Source organism: Chiloscyllium plagiosum, unplaced genomic scaffold (genome assembly GCF_037043375.1).
Source record: "Chiloscyllium plagiosum isolate Xiang-an unplaced genomic scaffold, Cpla_swu_hap1 HiC_scaffold_20, whole genome shotgun sequence".
Lineage (NCBI taxonomy): Eukaryota > Metazoa > Chordata > Chondrichthyes > Orectolobiformes > Hemiscylliidae > Chiloscyllium > Chiloscyllium plagiosum.
Window position 1 is genome coordinate 900,490 of NW_028270158.1, and position 20,498 is coordinate 920,987.

At 43.4% G+C, this 20,498-nt stretch overlaps 1 protein-coding gene across 2 annotated transcripts in view; it reads right to left on the reverse strand.

Moving 5' to 3' along the window:
* vps35l (VPS35 endosomal protein sorting factor like) overlaps positions 1-20,498 on the reverse strand; it is a 155,363-nt gene that overhangs the window by 119,930 nt on the left and 14,935 nt on the right. For both annotated transcript variants that reach the window (XM_043712168.2, XM_087997581.1), the window contains exon 6: positions 11,643-11,719. In XM_043712168.2, coding sequence (XP_043568103.1) covers positions 11,643-11,719 — 77 coding nt within the window. The remainder of the gene's footprint in view (positions 1-11,642; positions 11,720-20,498) is intronic.

A 20,498-nucleotide genomic window follows, 5' to 3' on the forward strand; every position in this document is an offset into this window, starting at 1 on the left:
GCTTATGCTTGAAGTGTCGACTCTTCTGCTCCTCAGATGCTGCTGAACCAGCTGTGCTTTTCCAGCACCACACTTTTTGACCCCAAAGTACTGATTGCTCAATTTGATTATGGAACCCTATGATTACAATGATTCAATAAAAACTACTGGCTTTTTATCAAATGTTCATTTGGGAGACTGCTCAAGTTCTTTTCATGGAAAGCTAAATAATTTTACCCTAAATAATTAACAACTGGTTTACAAGATAATAACTCAATTTCTGGATCATGTATCCCATGGCTACATAAGGAGGTCTGGTTACACTAGGTGGCAATTAATTACAAAGACAATTATCTTATTTCGTGTTGAGGAATTAAAAGCACATTAACAAACTGAAATAATCACAGACCATTCAGTAATTCTCAACGACATTGCTCAGTGACTCAGAACTACATAAGCACCGGAGCCAGTTAATGCTTTCCTCTTGCATTTCATTTCCCTTTTCTTGACCACTAAGGGTTCATCAACTTTTAGGAGGACTCTTTTCAGTAACCTATTTGCACGTCTCACTCTCTTGCCCACGTTTTACGCTCTTCCCTTTAAATCTTGAAGGTGGCAAATTACCCCAGATTTTGACATCTAACAGGGTGTCACAGATTTTGTAAATAATTGGACCTGAGGATCAATCTAATTAAAAGACTAGGATGTGGGAATAGAAATAACTGCAGCCAATTTTGCAGATTATGCTAAATTAGGTGGGAAAATAAGTATGAAGTAATGAAGAAACAAGAAATATATGAATGAATATCGATAGGCCAATATTTTGGCAGACTAAGTAATTCCAAATTGCCTAAGATAAATATGACATTATCCATTTTAACTGGAACAAAAAGCAAATTATCTAAATGGAGAGAAGCTTCAGGGCAGAGGAATCTGGGTGTCCTTATGTATGAGTCACAAAATTGGATGCAGGTAATCATAGATGCAGAGAAGCAGGACATTTGGCCCATCAAGGAGAAAGTGAGGACCGCAGATGCTGGAGATCAGCTGGTCAGGCAGCATCCTGAGGAAGGGCTTATGCCCGAAACATCGATTCTCCTGCTCCTCGGATGCTGCCTGGCATTTTTCAACTCTGGTCTCCAGCATCTGCAGTCCTCACTTTCTCCTAGGCTGTCAAGGGGCCAAGCCTGCTTTACACTTGCATCTTCAGCTTTCATTTAGTCCACATTCAGGATTGGCACACTTACCCAAACTTTATATGTCACTGGACCTGATCATGCCTCTTACCCATGCAGGGCCATTATCGTGGTTCCTATACCACTTCATCTCCTGAAGTAAACTCTCTCTCTCTCTCCCACTTGCCTGTCTTCAAGTGTTTGGCTAGTGCTTTCTGCCAGACTATTGGATAATGGATGATAAGGAGCTATATTTATATGTCGAACACCATTCAACTTCAGAAATTACTCAAAATCTCTGATGGTAAATGATGGCCCATTATCTGACCAATACTAGATGAGTGGTGCTGGAAAAGCACAGCAGTTCAGGCAGCATCCGAGGAGCAGGAAAATCGACATTTCAGGCAAAAGCCCTTCATCAGGAATAGAGGCAGAGTGTCTGCAGGGTGGAGAGATAAATGAGAGGAGGTTGGGGGTGGGGAGAAATTAGCATAGAATACAATAGGTGAGTGGGGTTGGGGATGAAGAGGATAGGTCAGAGAATAGGGTGGAGTGAGATAGAGAGGTAGGACAAGTCATGGGGAGAGTGCAGAGCTGGAAGTTGGGAACTGGGGTGAGGTGGGGGGAAATGAGGAAACTGGTGAAGTCCACATTGATGCCCTGGGGTTGAAGTATTCTGAGGCGGAAGATAAGACGTTCTTCCTCCAGGCGTCGGGTGGTGAGGGAACGGCAGTGGAGGCGGCCCAGGACCTCCATGTCTTTGGCAGAGTGGGAGAGGGGAGTTGAAATGTTGGGCCACAGGGCGGTGTGGTTAATTGGTGCAGATGTCCCAGAGATGTTCCCTAAAGCGCCAGTCTCCCCAATGTAGAGGGGGCTGCATCCCGAGCAACGGATACAACAAATAATATTGGTGGACATGGAAGGCTCCTTTGGGACATTGGATGGAGGTGAGGGAGGAGGTGTGGGCACTGATTTTGCAATTCCTGCGGTGGCAGGGAAAGGTGCCAGGATGGGAGGGTGGGGGGGGGGGGGGGGGCGTGGACTTGACCAGGTAGTCACAGAGAGAATGGTCTTTGCGGACGGCGGAAAGGGGTGGAGAAGGAAATATATCCCTGATGGTGGGGTCCGTTTGGAGGTGGCGGACCCCACCCCTCCAACCGTAACAAGGACAGAACGCCGCCCCCCCCCCTCCCGGTGTTCACCTTCCACCCTACCAACCTTCGCATAAAGACACCCCATTCTGATCAATACTATTAGAAGTCTGTATATTGCAAAAGATGAGAGCTACCTTTCTATCTTCATCACCCTTGTTTGACAAAACAACTCTACTGCATGTCCAGCCATTTGTGGATACCGACAATGACTAAGATCATTAAGTCCACAAAAGGACATGCATAACTGAGTCCAGGATTTATCTAGTTATTTGCACAGAAGTGGGGGAGCTGCTGACAGTAATTTTTGGCCTTGTTGGCACTCTGGTAATGCAACTATGTCAGCATCCAATCCTGGCCACAAGGCTTAACCTCTTGCCAATGTCTTCATTTTAGAAACTTCTAGACAACTATGGTAGAGGTCAGCTTGGAACAACAGCGTGGGGGGGAAGCAAGTCCCAGAGCAGCACAACTTACCTTGGCGCAGCCGAGTGTTAGTGCAGTGGGACAAATGTTGGACTGCCACAGGCAGTCAGGCCATGTGCTGAACTGCTGCTAATTGAAATTCTTTACCAGACTGTAATGTCAATCCTTTATGTTATAACTATGTAATTTCTAACTTTTTATTAAAAGACACTGAGTAATGCTATTACATTTCCTTTTATCCCTCTTTTGTATCTAAGATTTGTACCTAGGTACTTGTACCTAAGATGTCACCATTAAAGGCAGCCATTGTAAAAACTTTTCACTCTACTCCTGTACTGGAATACATGTGACAATAAAAGATATTCTAAATTCATTCTTGCTCCCCATAACATGCCATCCTCTACTGTGATCTGGTCTAAGTCCAAAAAGGTTTCAATTCTGGTTTCAACAGTCCTTTGATATCCCTCATCACCACTAGCTGTTTCAGATTTGCCAGGACAGGATCTTTCTGCATCCAAAGTCTGATATTATCAGCTGTGACTGAAAGTAAGTGTGTCCAGAAAATTCAAAACCATTACAGATTCTTCCAGTGGCAGTACCACTGGTACCAGCAGGGAGGTGGTTCAATTCTGGACTGAGTTACCAATCAACTGTGCAGGTCCTTTCGTGGGCTTAATGATCTTAGTCATTGTGGATGTCTACAAATGGCTGGACATGCAGTAGAATTCTGTATCTGTATTTGTGACTTGGCCTCCAGGATAGCGTTCCAACTTAGATACACACTTAGTATTAGAGGTCATCTCTGAACTCTGTCCGAGCTGAGGGCAGCAATGCACGGTCCACTAATTGGACCTTACAGAGGTTAAGAACTTACATCCATAAAAGATATTCCAGAATCCAAATATGACTGCTAAACCTTCTGTACCTGGGTGTATTTACACTCTGCATTAGCCAAAGTTCGGCATACATATGCTATTGGGTGTTCCACTCCATTGTGCCAGCTATGAGCTAATATTAACCTGATGCTGTAGGGGGAGGCATCGTATGTCAATACCAGACCTCACATGGGATCATAACGTACGAACACCTTCGAGGATGGTAGCTGTTTCTTCATTTCCTTGAAAGCTATCACTTGGCTACGTGACCATTTCCAACTCTGACCATTAAGAGTTAAAGCAAAGGTGCCAGGAAGGGGGCCAGGTTATGTATGAACTTTCCATAATAGTTCATCAGCTCAAGGAAAGATCAAAGCTCTGGAGCTTGTGACCCAGGGCATCTTTGATCACTTTCACTATCTTCCAATGGGTGTAAACTGATCTCAACTATTCTGTAGCCCAAGTAAATCACTTGGGTGCCTGGATTACATTTTCCCTTTTGAGGAGAAATCGAGAGAAATGTCTTAAGGTCTATATCCAAGTTTGTTAAGTGCTCAAAGTTTGTGAGAAGATTTGTAGCTCGGGTGCTCGTTGCTGTGGTTCTGTTCGCCGAGCTGGAAGTTTTTGTTGCAAACGTTTCGTCTCCTGTCTAGGTGACATCATCAGTGCTCGGGAGCCTCCTGTGAAGCGCTTCTGGTGTTTCCTCCGGCATTTATAGTGGCCTGTCCTTGCCGCTTCCGGTTGTCAGTTTCAGCTGTCCGCTGTAGTGGCCGGTATATTGGGTCCAGGTCTATGTGTTTGTTGATAGAGTTTGTGGATGAGTGCCAAGCTTCTAGGAATTCCCTGGCTGTTCTTTGTTTCGCTTGCCCTATAATGGTAGTGTTGTCCCAGTCAAATTCATGTTGCTTGTTGTCTGCGTGTGTGGCTACTAGGGATAGCTGATCGTGTCGTTTCATGGCTAGTTGATGTTCGTGGATGCGGATCGTTAGCTGTCTTCCTGTTTGTCCTATATAGTGTTTTGTGCAGTCCTTGCATGGGATTTTGTACACTACGTTAGTTTTGCTCATGCTGGGTATCGGGTCCTTCGTTTTGGTGAGTTGTTGTCGGAGAGTGGCTGTTGGTTTGTGTGCCGTTATGAGTCCTAGTGGTCGCAGTAGTCTGGCTGTCATTTCAGAGATGTTCTTGACATATGGTAGTGTGGCTAGTCCTTTTGGTTGCGGCATGTCCTCATTCTGTTGTCTCTCCCTTAGGCATCTGTTGATGAAATTGCGAGGATATCAGCTTTTTGCGAATACCTTGTATAGGTGTTCCTCTTCCTCTTTTTGCAGTTCTGGTGTACTGCAGTGTGTTGTGGCCGTTTTGAACAGTGTCTTGATGCAACTTCGTTTGTGTGTATTGGGGTGGTTGCTTTCATAGTTCAGGACTTGGTCTGTGTGTGTGGCTTTCCTGTGTACCTTAGTGGTGAATTCTCCGTTTGGTGTTCTCTGTACCCTCACGTCTGGGAATGGGAGTTGGTTGTCCTTTTCTTCCTCTCTCGTGAATCGGATTCCTGTGAGTGTGGAGTTGATGATCCGGTGTGTGTTCTCTATTTCTGTGTTTTTAATGATTACAAAGGTGTCATCAACGTATCTGACCCAGAGTTTGGGTTGAATTTGTGGTAAGACTGTTTGTTCTAACCTTTGCTCTTTGTTAAGTGCTCTTTATTGGTCTTATCTGTTATTAGCATGTCATCCAGATAAATGGCGACCTGGGGTAGATCTTGTAAAATGTTCTCCACCATCTGTTGAAAAATTGCACAGGCTTACAATACCCCAAAGGCACCCTCATATTGGCACAAATCCTCATGGGTATTTATTGTAGAATACTTCTGGGAACCTTCATCCAACTGCAAGTATGCAGGTCCAGCTTCTGAATGACAGCCTGCCGCCCCCCCCGCCAGCTTTGAGTGAAAATCCTCAATTCGAGGCATTGGGTATTTATCCAGCTGCAAAACACACTTCACAATTTGTTTACATCACTATGAAGGCGAACCGACCCATCGAGCTTCACAATCCACATGACCAGCTCTGCCTAATCTACAAACTGGACTGGTTTGATGATTCCTTGCTCTGCAGCCTTCAGATTTCTGCCATTACTTTTACCTTTAAAGCAAATGGCTCTGGGCAGGCCTTGCAGAACCGTGCAATTGCTGCCTGGTCAACATACAAGGAGACCTTGGCTCATTTGATAGTGTCTAAGTCGTTCTGAAAAACTTCTAGGTATTTAATTAGGACTTCACTCAGGCAGCCATTTTCTAATACAAAAATATTGAGCCAATCAAGGTGAATCTTTCCCAACCAATTTCACCCTATCAAGCTTGGGCCCGAGCTTTTTACAGCCAACAGTAACTGAACCAGCTGCTTCTCATAAGAGACTGGAACTAAAGTTATACCCTTAATCTGTAAATGCTCCCCAGTATAGGTTCTCAGTTCAGCTGAGATCTTGTGCAAAATTAATGGTTGAGTCCAGAGTGAATTTTATTAAAGCCCTATTCTGCAAATCACTGAAATGACTGTGCTGGTATCGACCTCCACTAGAACCTGTTGACTATTTAACCCAACATTTATTTTGATTGGCTCCAATTTGAGTGTTGCTAAGCAATTTAACTGTTCCAAACCACATGTAGATGGACTTGCCAGGGTTTGCACTATCCTGGATACTGGTCCGAGTTATCTTATTCAATTTAGGTCTCGTAGGACTTCTTCTATTCAAGTCTGCATACCAGCAACTAAAATGACTAGCTGGCCCAGGTCCTGAGGGAAATTTTAACCATTTGACCAAGGCTTGGATTTGTTTTGGGATTTTACTATGGGTTGACCTCGAGTCCCTTTGTTCAGGACAGGTCCGAAGTGAGGCTGTACAATTGCCTTCACTCAAGTGGCATTTCCCCTGCTCAGTTGGACTGACAAGGATATCCTGCAACTCATCTGCTCCACTTGTCGCATTTTCCAACAACAATGCCAGCTGTACTGCCTGCTTGAAGTCTAACTGGGCTACAGCTAGGAGATGGTTACTTCATCAATCCCTTGCTTCTCAGATTGCTCAGTAAAACCATTAGTGTCAGAATCAGAGGCAGTTTGGGGTTGTAATATTCTTTAGCAAAATTCCTCAACTCTTGCAAGGTTTTACCATCTAGTGCCTCAGCAAAAGTTAAGCTGCTAATAACTGAAAAAGTTGCAGGTCCGTAAGCTGTCAAGAGAATTACTTGTTGCTTTTTATTTGCTTGGAAATAAAAACATATATTTTCCACATACAGGGCCCAGTCTTTCATGGCAGCATTGAAGGAGTCAAACTTCCCAAGTAATGGCATGATAGTAGACATGCTTAAACCAACTCAAAGAAATTCACATGCAGCAAATATCCTTGGGAGCATGCTTTTCTCTCATTGCCACTGAAATAAACTCCACAGAGACCGGTATCCTGTCACCAAGTCACCCTTTATTTACACATGGAGAACCAACTCTCAAGAGTGAACAGGATATCTGACACTCTGCTCACACCCATTAGCCAGGGTTCACTGACTGGACTAGGTTAGCAGCCCCAAACAGGAAACTCGTTCCATGAGGTCCACCTCGCTGACTTTGTTACAATCACTTCACTTTCTAAAGGCTTTGGTGCTGGAAATTGCAGTGAATACAATTTGACAGTTATCTCCAGAGGAGAATTCAGACTTGTGTGAACAGGAAGTAACCTTTCATCCCCTTCAACAATCAATCAATTTCAAAAATCCTTGCCAAGACATTGAGTTTGAACATCAGTCAGTTAGAACTGCTAGCTTAGTGTCAAACCATGTACAGAAATCAAAAATAAGAGAGATAAAATAATAATTTGTTTTTGTTTCACATTTCCAGCATCCCATGGTTTCATTTTTATAGCCTGTGTCTTGACCCATGAGTACTTTCATATCACAGAACTTCAATACTCCAAGAAAACCTTCAGTGATCCAGAAAATCCAAGAAAAAGTCAAATAAATGAAATGTTCTTCAGAAGAAAAGGTCAGGAATGGACAGAAATACAAAAAAAAACAAATTAATAAAAAGGCATTCGCTTTTTACAAGGGCGGACAAAAATTAACACCTGCAGGAAACAAATGCTTCTATGAGTTAATTTTAAGTGCCAGAGAGATTCTTTCAGTGATTAAAATAATATTACCAGTACAAATTTGCTTCCACAGCAATGGTCAAGGATTTACTTTCTCTGGTGGTCTATTTTGCCAATACTGTACTGTCACTTCATGCCCTTTCAGGTGTTTGAATAACAAAGTTTTGTGGCAGTATATTGGAGAGCTTCCAGAGGAGTGAGCACCTTAACCAGTAACTTCCTGATTTCTGTCTTTAACTACATAACTCCAGTCACGGAAAGTGCCAGAATTCACATTTAGCAAGGACAAACTGCCTCACCATTTTTATAAACTGCAAAACTCAAAATAACTTTTAATTTGAAAAGTGGGATTGCAACTAAAACATTTTTAACAGTTGATGTTCTCAAAAATAAATAAACGAGAGAGTAATGTCACAAAAATTCTAATACTCAATGTAAATCATATACTTTGGGGCAAACATTAAAAGCAGCTACTTAATTTTGTGTTGTTATCTTACAATCATATCAGTGCTGCTCCCTACTGAAATGCAAAAGAACAGCAGGCATCAGGACAATGAAGAATCCTTTTAGGCAACTAGCAGTCTACAATTCCGAACACAGGTAAATCAGGAGAATGACAATAGTATCAAAAATGTAATTAACAAACTTAATTCCTCAATGTTACAAGTCAGGCTATTTCCTAGCAAACTAACCTTTACAACTCATTTGATTTCAAACATTGCCAAATAGGGGAGATATCAAGTTTGGTGCTGTTTATATTTCTTAATGTCCCATAGTTGCACGTTCCTGCAGAAACTACATTATACAGGAAAAAGTAAACTACAACTCTTCAAGTATGTAAATCATACATGCATAAAACATTTACTGAGAGAAAATTCAAGAGAGCTGTGCAGGTAAAGTAAATTCTACAGTAGTTCATCTGAATGAAAATACTTCAATGCTTATGGTGACAAACATGAATAAGAAAAAGCTGAATGCTGAATTAAATAAAACATTAACAAATGAGGCTTGTGATCTGTGCATCTAATACACTACAGTGATATGGAGTCATAGAGATGTACAGCATGGAAACAGACCCTTTGGTCCAACCCTTCCATGCCGACCAGATATCCCAACCCAATCTAGTCCCATTTGCCAGCACCCGGCCCATATCCCTCCAAACCCTTCCTATTCATATACCCATCCAAATGCCTCTCAAATGTTGCAAATGTACCAGCCTCCACCACTTCCTCTGGCAGGTTATTCCATACATACATACCACCCTCTGCGTGAAAAAGTTGCTCCTTTGGTCTCTTTTATATCTTTCCCTTCTCACCCTAAACCTATGCCCTCTAGTTATGGACTCCCCGACCCCAGGGAAAAGACTTTGTCTATTTATCCTATCCATTCCCCTCATAATTATGTAAACCTCTATAAGCTCACCCCTCAGCCTCCAATACTCCAGGGAAAACAGCCCCAGCCTGTTCAGCCTCTCCTGGTAGCTCAGATCCTACAACTCTGGCAACATCTTTGTAAATCATTTATGAACCCTTTCAAGTTTCACAACATCTTTCTGATAGGAAGGAGACCAGAACTGCACACGATATTCCAACAGTGGCCTAACCAATGTCCTGTACAGCCACAACATGACCTCCCAACTCCTGTACTCAATACTCTGACCAATAAAGAAAAGCATACCATACGCCGCCTTCACTATCCTATCTACCTCCAACTCCACTTTCAAGGAGCTATGAACCTGCACTCCAAGGTCTCTTTGTTCAGCAACTCTCCCTAGGACCTTACCATTAAGTGTATAAGTCCTGCTAAGATTTGCTTTCCCAAAATGCAGCACCTTGCATTTATCTGAATTAAACTCCATCTGCCACTTCTCACCCCATTGGCCCATCTGATCCAGATCCTGTTGTAATCGGAGGTAACCCTCTTCGCTGTCTACTATGCCTCCAATTTTGGTGTCATCTGCAATCTTACTAACTGTACCTCTTATGCTCGCATCCAAATCATTTATGTAAATGACAAAAAGTAGAGGACCCAGCACCGATCCTTGTGGCACTCCACTGGTCACAGGCCTCCAGTCTGAAAAACAACCCTCCACCACCACCCTCTGACTTCTACCTTTGAGCCAGTTCTGTATCTAAATGGCTAGTTCTCCCTGTATTCCATGAGATCTAACCTTGCTAATCAGTCTCCCAAGGGGGCACTCATTTCTCATAAACAAATAATAAAAAGAATGAAGCAGCAGCAACTGGACAAGTGTATCTTAGGGAGAAACAACCAGCAATAGGCATTATTAAGGGAAGGCTGCAAGGAAAGAAAACATAAGGAAGAAAAAGATCAATGCTGAACAACTCAAAAATTGAAGGAAGACACAGGAAAATTAAGAGACTGGCAGAGCATAAAGTGGTATGGAGAAGTCTATGAGCCAAGAACCTGCCTTTGGGTAGGACACCTGATGATGAAAACTTCAAAGTACCTAAAACTTGTAAGCATTTTTCATTCCTAAAACATAGTTGGGTTCCTTTCCTAATGTTAAATAGATTATGTAAATATTTATAGGAACACAGGAATAGGAGTAGACCATTCAGCCTCCTCAAGCCTGTTGCACCATTGAGAGATGGCTGATATTGTCTAAAATCTATATTCCTCCCTTTGACCCATATCCCTTAATACCTTTAATTAATTTTTGTTCATCAATCTCAGATTTAAAACAAACTGATCCAGTATCCGCTGCCATTTGCCTAAGAGAGTTCCAAACCCCGACCGCTCAGTGTAGGGATGTTTCCTAACATCTTTCCTGAACGGATGCTCAATTTATGACCCTTTTAATGATACGAGATGGCAAATTCCTCAATGTTGAGTTATATTAATTAGTTTACTTGCACAATGTTTTAATGAAAATACAGTATGCTCAACCACAACTGCTTTCTTCAACAGAACATAGAACATAGAAGAATACAGTGCAGTACAGGCCCTTCGGCCCTCGATGTTGCGCCGATCCAAGCCCACCTAAACTACACTAGCCCACTATCCTCCATATGCCTATCCAATGCCCGCTTAAATGCCCATAATGAGGGAGAGTCCACCACTGCTACTGGCAGGGCATTCCACGAACTCACGACTCGCTGAGTAAAGAACCTACCCCTAACATCTGTCCTGTACCTACCACCCCTTAATTTAAAGCTATGCCCCCTTGTAATAGCTGACTCCATACGTGGAAAAAGATTCTCACTGTCGACCCTATCTAAACCCCTAATCATCTTGTACACCTCTATCAAGTCACCCCTAAACCTTCTTTTCTGCAATGAAAACAACCCCAAGTGCCTCAGCCTTTCCTCATACGATCTTTCTACCATACCAGGCAACATCCTGGTAAACCTCCTCTGCACCTGTTCCAGTGCCTCCACATCCTTCCTATAGTATGGCGACCAAAATTGCACACAATAAATCGATGGAGAAAGTCAGCAGATCAGGCAGCATCTGGAGAGGAAGTCGAGTCAGAATCAACGTTCAGGTTCATCAGACTTCAGACCCAAAACATTCACTATTTCTTTCTCCACAACCTGCTGAGTTTTTCCAGTAATTTCTGTTTTCGTTTTACATTTCCAGCATCCCGCAGCATTAGTGTGTGTTTCTGGCCCGTCTTGTGCTCCATTCGTAGTCTCATATCCCAGAACTTCAGTAATCCAAGAAAAATGGTAAAGTAAAATGTTCTTCAGAAAAAATGGCAATTAATTTCAAAAGTGGAATTATGCAACCTGCAGCCAGATTATTCGAGTCAACTTCTAGTCTTCAACACTATTTCCATTCAATTAATTAAATTACACTAGTTAACAGTCTTTACCCCCCGCCCCCCCTTCCCTCGTCCGACAGGCAAATTCTTTGAGAAAATTCACATTTACCTCCTCCAGGTCATCCAACTCTTCTAAACGAGTCCTCACTTTTTCTGAAACAGCAGATCCAGGACTTGTGGCTTTACCTATGATCAAATATAGCCAAGAATTAAATTTATACAACTAGACTATAGAATCATTGATTTGTCACAGTACAGAAGGCGGCCACTGTATCTGCGCTGGCTCTTTAAATGAACAAAGCACCCACTGCCATTCTCCTCTTCTCCATGTAGGTTGCACATTCGCATTTTCCAGAAAGTGCCTCCATTCTAACTTGAATACACAATTGAATCTGGTGCTACCACATTCTCAGACAGTATATTCCAACTAAAGGTTTTCCAACAAAAAAAACCATGCTCCCTTTGCCAATTATCTTTAAACTATGCCCTTCTGATCTCAATCCTTCCCATCATAGTTCTCCCTATCTACTGTCTAGACTAATGGTTTGAACACCTCTACCATATCAAATCTCATCTCAATCATCTATTTTCTTTTAAGGAAAGCAACCTTAATTTCTGTATTCTCTGCAGAAGTGAAATTCTCACATGACTGGAACCAATGCCTTCTTTAATTCGTTCACATCTTCCTAACATAATGCACTCAGAACTGAAAACAACACTCCAGTTGAAGCTGAACCAGCTTTTTTTTAAAAAAAATAACTGTTTTGTAGTCGAGATCTATTGATAAAGCCCAAAATTCTGCACATTTTGTTAAATACTCCCTCAACTTGCATATTTTTTGCATGTATACTTCCACGTCCTGCAATACCTGCCTGAAAGAAGCAGAGTTAATAATTCAGGTAGGTCAATAATATTTCAAATAGAATTCTAATTCAGGGACCTGAAAAGGTCATTGATCTGAAAAGTCAATGATTTCAATTCACAGACGCTACTTGAACAGTGCCATTTTTAACTTTTCAAATTTGCAGAATCTACACACCAGGTCCTTCTACTCCTACAGCCCTTTGAGAATTGTGCCCAGAATGGTAGAACTGCTATGGGGCAGAAAGAGGCCATTCAGCCCATCCTCATCATTTGGACTTGGTGCTATTTTCCTGCTTTCTCTATAAAGCAGCACATTGAAAGATTACTTAAGTACAAATAAACAATGCTCTCAAATGCCTTAATTAAAACGTGCTTCCACCAAGCTTCCAGGTGGTACATTCCAAACACGGACCACTGTGTGAAGAGCTTTTTTTCCCCCTTCAGCTGATACACTTCTTTGCAAATTAAACAGTTAACTCATCTCAATCTTCCTGCAGCTATAAATCAATTCACAGTTCTTTGCATTAAAATTCATCTGCTCCTTGTCTGTATATTCTATGAATGAATGTCTTTTATTTTGAAGCTCTACTGTACTTGCCTCGAAAGTTCACAAATACTGTAAGTCTTCTATTGTTCATAAGCTTTGAAATGGCACCCTGTAAACCAAGGTCTAGCTCATTAATATAAAAATGAATCAGGAAATACAAGTGCCCCAAATCTAACCCTAGGGGCAACAACTTACTGCAGTTCAAGAACATTAACGAACCATGACTTCACAGCTGGTCAGTCAATCTTGTATCAATGTTGCTAATGCCCTTTTACACCATGAGTTCTAATTTTGTTCATGCGTCAGTTGTGCTATATCAAGTTCTTTTGGAATTCATGTACACCATACCAGCAGCATAACCCTCAGATGGGCTCTGAAATCTGCAGTCGTCTGATGTATTTAAATAAATAATGGTCACTTGATCTTGTTATAAAGCCAAATGGCTGGTCTATATACTACCTACACTATAATACATTTGGCACGGGCAGCCTGTTTTGTTTTAAAGCTTCACAGGAGTGGGCAAGAGGCTTACTCTCAAGGGTGTCACACCAGTATAATAGTATCACACACCCTTCAGTGATAAAACCACCATTTGCTTCCTACCTGCCTACTGTAAAAAAACCTAACCATATCACCCTCCACCCTAATCTGGCCAAATCCTTCCCAAACAGTACCATGGACCCACCTCACTCATCCACTGTCCTCCCTCAAAGCCACAGTGCACATTCAAGCTCTTGCCACTGCCAGACAGAATACCAGATAGTTCCAGAGGATGGGGCTTCTTTCTATTGAAGGGCAGAGGTCCCACATTCCAACCAGCATTGCTCGTTTCTTAAACTTTTTTTTGGAACAAGCATGTTGTTTACAAACCCCCATTGTTCTGGCACCAATCCTGAATCTACTAATAAAACTAAAAGAGAAATAAAGTGAATATTTTGAGTCCAGTGACCCTTTACAGTTTTGGATTATTCTGACAGGTCAATGGACTCAATGTTCCATTTCTCTCTCTACAAATGCTGCCAGACCTGCAAAGCTTCTCCAGCACTCATTGTTTCAACTGCCTAGCATCCATAATTCTTTAAAGAATCAATCCACTTGTACATTAAAAATTCTCAATATGCCCACTCTCGAGCATCTAAGACAGAGGTTCAAAGTCGTACGAGAGAAAAAGATTCCTCCTCCTCTCTGCCCTAAAATGACGACCTCCGATTTTAAAACTGTGCACTTTAGTTCTGGTCTGATCCAGAAGAAAACATTCTTAACAGTTCCACCTTGTCAACATCATTCAGGATCTTATACACTCCAAATCAAGATACTCCTTGCTCTTTTTATACTATTGTTTACAAGCTCTGTCTATCCAACCTTCCTTTGCAAGACAATGCACTAATTCCAGGTAATCAAGGAAATTTCCTCTGAACTGTCAACACTTTACATCCTCCCTCAATTAAGGATTCCAAAACAGTCAACAATATTCAGCATTAGTGAGACCTATCTCAATGTATAACAGCCTTGCTTTCACGTTCCTCTCCTAACAAAGGCTAGCATTATATGAGCCTTTTTACTCTCTGTACCTCTGTACTAACTTTATGACTTGAATGAAACACCTTGATCTGAAAGCATCTGGGAATTCTGCAGTTATTCTCTCCTTAAGTAAAGAAGTTGGGGGAAAAAAAAACCAAACTTGATGAAAATTAAGAAACTGGAGTATGAAAATCATGATAATTAGAAATGTGAAAACAGCAAGAGCTTCTACACATAGTTAAAAAGGAAGAGACTTAATAAAAGGGAGTGGTAGGGAGAGAGGACAGGGTATTAATATTAGATAACAAGACTGAAAGATTACAGGCATTGCCTTGGCACTTACCACTTCTAGGCTTGCTACTTCATTCACGTTAAGAACAGAAAGCAGATCCAATAACACCTCCTCACTATCCATCCCACCTAATCCTCTGAGCCATCTCTTGACCTTCTTCACTAATGAAAACAGCCTCAAGTCCCTCAGTCTTTGCTTGTAAGACCTTCCCTCCATACCAGGCAACATCCTTTCCAAAACTTTCACATCCCTCCTATTACGCGGCGACCAGAACTGTACGCAATATTCCAAGTGCGGTTCCACCAGAGTTTTGTACAGCTGCAACATGACCTCATGCACCAATCCCTCTCCCAATAAAAGCTAACACATCGTAGACCTTCTTAACAACCCTATCAACTTGGGTGACAACTTTCAGAGACCTATGCACATGGACACCGAGATCTCTGTGCTCATCCACACCACCAAGAATCTTACTGTTAGCCCAGTACTCTGCATTCCTGTTGCTCCTTTCAAAGTGAATAACCTCACACGTTTCCACATTAAACTCCATTTGCCACCTCTCAGCCCAGCTCTGCAGCTTATTTATGTCCTCTGTAACCAGAGACACCCTTCTGCACTGTCCAGAACTCCACCGACCTTAGTGTGATCCGCAAATTTACTAACCCATACTTCTATGCTGTCATCCAGGTCATTTATGAAAATGCCAAAGAGCAGTGGCCCCAAAACAGATCCTTGTGGTAAACCACTAATTCATCCTGGAGTTCAGTTACATTTCCCATCAACCACAACCCCCTGTCTTCTTACAGCTGGCTCCAGGACATCTCTGCAGGAGATCCTCAGGGTAGGATCCTCGACCCAACCATCTTCAGCTGCTACATCAACGACCGTTCCTCGGTCATAAGGTCTGAAGTGTTCAGCACCATTCGTGACTCCTTAGCTACTGAAACAGTGGTCAAATGCAACAAGATCTGCAATATCCAGGCTTGGGCTGACAAATGGCAAGTAACATTCACACCACAAATGCCAGACAATGACCATCAACAATGAGACACTAACCACCACCCCATGACATTCTAACAGTATTACCATCATTGAATCCCCCACTGTCAACATCTTTAGGGTTAACAGTAACCAGAAACTCCACTGGACTCACGACACAAACACAGTGGCTACAAGAGCAGGTCAGAGACTAGGGATACTGTGGCGAGTAATTCACCGCCTGACACCCCAAAGTCTATCCACCATCTACAAGGTACAAGTCAGGAGTGTGATGGAATACTCCCCACTTGCCTGGATGAGTGCAGCTCCATCAACACAAGAAGCTGGACACCATCCAGGACAATGCAACCCACTTGATTGGCATCATATCCACTCCCTTCACCACCAACACTCAGTAGCAGCAGCATCTACAAGATGCAGAAATTCACCAAAGATCCTTAGACAGCACCTTCCAAACCCATGACCACTTCCATCTAGAAGGAAGGAGGTCAGCAGATACATGGGAATACCACCACCTGCAAGTTCCCCTCCAAGCCACTCACCACCCTGACTTAGAAATATACCACCGTTCCTTCAGTGTCGCTGGTCAAAATCCTGGAATTCCCTCCCTAAGGGCATTGTGGGTCAACCACAGCAGGTGGACTGCAGCAATTCAATAAGGGATGGGCTATCAATGCTAGCCAGCCAGTGACACTATAGTCCCACAAGTGAATAAAAAACAAATTCTGATCCAAACTGCTAAATCACCCTCAATCCCATGCCTCAGTTTTTGCTGGAATAGCCTACTGTGGGGAACATTTGAAACACCTTACGGAAAACCATGTACATTACATCAACTGATTTACCCTCATCCACCTGTTTGGTCACCATGTCAAAGAACTCTAAGGTTTGTGAGACAAGTGTGCATTCAGCAGTGTCCGTGAAGTGGGCCCAGCAGTGAAGAGTTGGCACCGAAAAAATGCGACAAATCCTACTTTGGTGGGTCCGGCACAGGCAGCAGCACAGGTGGAGGTCGCCCCAGAGGCCAGTGCCGCATGTACTGGATCGGAAAGACCAATATTCTGAACTTTTCACTTCTTCATTTTTCTAACGTATTGCCAAGACCCACAATGCTGGACTATTTATTTCTTGACTTTTCTAACTGTTGTTTCCTAAAACTGTGACCTCTCATATCCATAAGTGAGGTATCTTTGTACGCAAGATGGCACTATAATGTAATAACTGTAAACTTTTCACTGTACTCATCTGAGTACACATGACAATAAAAGCTCATTCAATTCAATTCCTTTCTTGTGAGATTATGGAAGATCCTGTCAAAGGATTGCCTTAACAAAATGTTGCCAACAGTCTTCAATGATAACATGACAGAATCCTTGGAGGTCAAATCAGGAGTGAAGCAGGGATGTGTCATCACCCTCAGCTCTTTCGCTCTCTTTATCATCACCATTCTTTATCTTGTCAAGAAGAAGCTTCTCAGCGATGCAGACATTGTCTACGGACGGACAGAAAACTTTTCAAGTAGTAAACACCAACAACCGCAACAGAAGCTTCTTCATGCAAATGACAATGTTTCTGAGAGAGCGGCGACGACAATCTTCAAGCCTCATTAATGCCTTCTCAGAAGCATTTTGAGAATTAGTCTCAAATTCAACTAGACTCAAATCCTGAAGTGCGGGAGGGGGGGGGGGGAGCGCTCTTACCTGATAAACCTGTTCGACTTATTTGAGGTGGTAATGAGCAAGTTAGACAAATGAGAGCCTGTGGAGGTAATCTGTTTGGATTTCAAAAAGGCTTCAGACAAGGTGTCGTGCAGAAGGCTGCCTACTAACATATAGCCCATAGGTGAGAGGGGCAAGGTACTGGCAATGGATAGAGGACTGGCTGATTGGCAGAAAGAGGGGATAAAAGGGTCTTTTTCAGGATGTCAACCAGTGACTGGCGCAGTTTCTCAGGAATCAGTGCTGGGACCACAATTATTTGCATTATACATTAATGAACAGGCCAAAAGAACTGAGGACATTGCTATTAAGATTGCAAACGACAAAGATTGGTGGAGGAACAGGTAATGTTGAGGAAACAGGGAGGCTGCAGGAGGACTTAGACAAATGAGAAGAGTGGGCTAAGAAATGGCAAGTGGATTACAATGTGGGAAAGTGTGAGGTTGCGTGCTTTAGGAGGAAGAAGAGAGGCACAGACTATTTTCTAAATGGGGAAAGGCTTCAGAATCTAAAACACAAAGGGACTTGGGAATCCTTGTTGAGGATTCTCTCAAGGTTAACATGCAGGTTCAGTTGGCAGTTAGGAAGGCAAATGCAATGTTAGTATTAATTTCAACAGGGCTAGAGTACAAGGATAATGATGGACAGTACCCTCCTGGTATTCACCTTCCACCCACCAACCTCTACATACATTGCAACATCCTCTGCCACCTACAAACGGACCCCACCATCAGAGATATATTTCTCTCCCCGCTTTCTGCCCTCCACAACAACCTAGTCAGGTCAACGCCCCCCCACCAACCCACCCAGACCTCCCAGCACCTTCCCCTGCCACTGCAGGAATTGCAAAAACCTGCGCCCGCATCTCCCCCCAGTCCAAGGTCCTAAAGGAGCCTTCCACATGCAAAGTTTCACCTAGCCTTCCACACGTCATTCACTGTATCCATTGCTCCCGGTGCTGTCTCCTCTATGTTAGGGAGATAGGACACCTACTCACGAGCATTTCAGAGAACATCTCCGGGACACCCGCACCAACCAACCTCACCACCACATGGTTGAACACTTCAACTCCCCCTCTGCAAAGGACATGCATGTCCTGGGCCTCCTCCATCGCCGCTCCCTCACCACCAGACACCTGGAGGAAGAACACATCTTCCACCTCAGGACCCTTGAACTTCAGGGCATCAATGTGGATTTCAGCATTTTCCTCATTTTCCCCCCCCCCACCTTATCCCAGTTCCAACCTGTTGTGGTTCTGTTCGCCGAGCTGGAAGTTTTTGTTGCAAACGTTTCGTCCCCTGGCTAGGCGACATCATCATTGCTTGGGAGCCTCCTGCGAAGCGCTTCTTTGATGTTTCCTCCGGTGTTTATAGTGGTCTCCCTGCTGCTTCCGGTTGTCAGTTTCAGCTGTTCGCTGTAGTGGTTGGTATATAGGGTCCAGGTCGATGTGTTTGCTGATGGCATTCGTCCACAAACTCCATGCCTCTAGGAATTCCCTGGCTGTTCTCTATCTGGCTTGCCCTATGATAGTAGTGTTGTCCCTGTCAAATTCATGTTGCTTGTTGTCTGCGTGTGTGGCTACTAAGGATAGCTGGTCGTGTCGTTTCGTGGCTAGTTGATGTTCATGGATGCGGATTGTTAGCTGTCTTCCTGTTTGTCCTATATAGTGTTTTGTGCAGTATAAACACTATATAGGACAAACAGGAAGACAGCTAACAATCCGCATACATGAACATCAACTAGCCACGAAATGACACGACCAGCTATCCTTAGTAGCCACACACGCAGACAACAAGCAACATGAATTCGACTGGGACAACACTACTATCATAGGGCAAGCGAAACAAAGAACAGCCAGGGAATTCCTAGAAGCATGGCATTCGTCCACAAACTCCATCAACAAACACATCGACCTGGACCCAATATACCAACCACTACAGCGGACAGCTGAAACTGACAACCGGAAGCGGCAGGGACAGACCACTATAAACACCGGAGGAAACATCAAAGAAGCGCTTTGCAGGAAGCTCCCAAGCACTGATGATGTCGCCTCGCCAGGGGACGAAACGTTTGCAACAAAAACTTCCAGCTCGGCGAACAGAACCACAACAACGAGCATCCGAGCTACAAATCTTCGCACAAACTTTGAACAGTTCCAACCTTCCAGCTCAGCACTACCCCCATGACCTGTCCATCTTCCTTCCCACCGACCCACTCCACCCTACCCTTCAACCTATCACTTTACCCCCATCTCCATCCACCTATTGCACACTCAGCTACCTTCCCCCCAGCCCCATTCCCCTGCCATTTACCTCTCCACCCCTGAGGCTCCCAGCCTCATTCCTGATTAAGGGCTTTTGCTCGAAATGTCAATGCTCCTGATCCTCTAATGTTGCCTGACCTGCTGTGCTTTTCCAGCACTACACTTTTGACGCTGATCTCCAGCATCTGCAGTCCTCACTTTCTCCTACAAGTGTAATGATGTACGGCTGAGCCTGTATAAGGTTCTTGTCAGACCACATTTGGAATATTGTGAGCAGTTTCAGGCCCCTTATCTAGGAAGGATGTATTGGTCTCAGAGGATGTTTATAAGAATGATCTGGAGGATGTAAGGCTTGTCATATGAGGAGCGGTTGAGGACTTTGGTTCTATACTATGGAGTTTTAGAGGGTCGATGGGGGGGGGGATCTGATTGAAACTTACAGAATGCTGAGAGAAAGTGAAGACTGCAGATGCTGGAGATCAGAATCAAAAAGTATGGCGCTGGAAAAGCATAGCCGATCAGGCAGCACCCGAGGAGCAGGACAGTTGACATTTCAAGCATAAGTTCTTCATCAGGAATGTGGGAGAGGGCTGAGAGATAAATGGGAAGCGGCGTGGTGGGGGAGGGGAGGTAGCTGGAAATGCAATAGGTAGATGGAGGTTGGGGTGGGGGGGTGATGGTAATCAGTTGGAGAGGAGGGTGGAACAGATAGGTGGGAAAGATGATGGACAGGTAGGACAGTTCAAGAGGGCGGTGCTGAG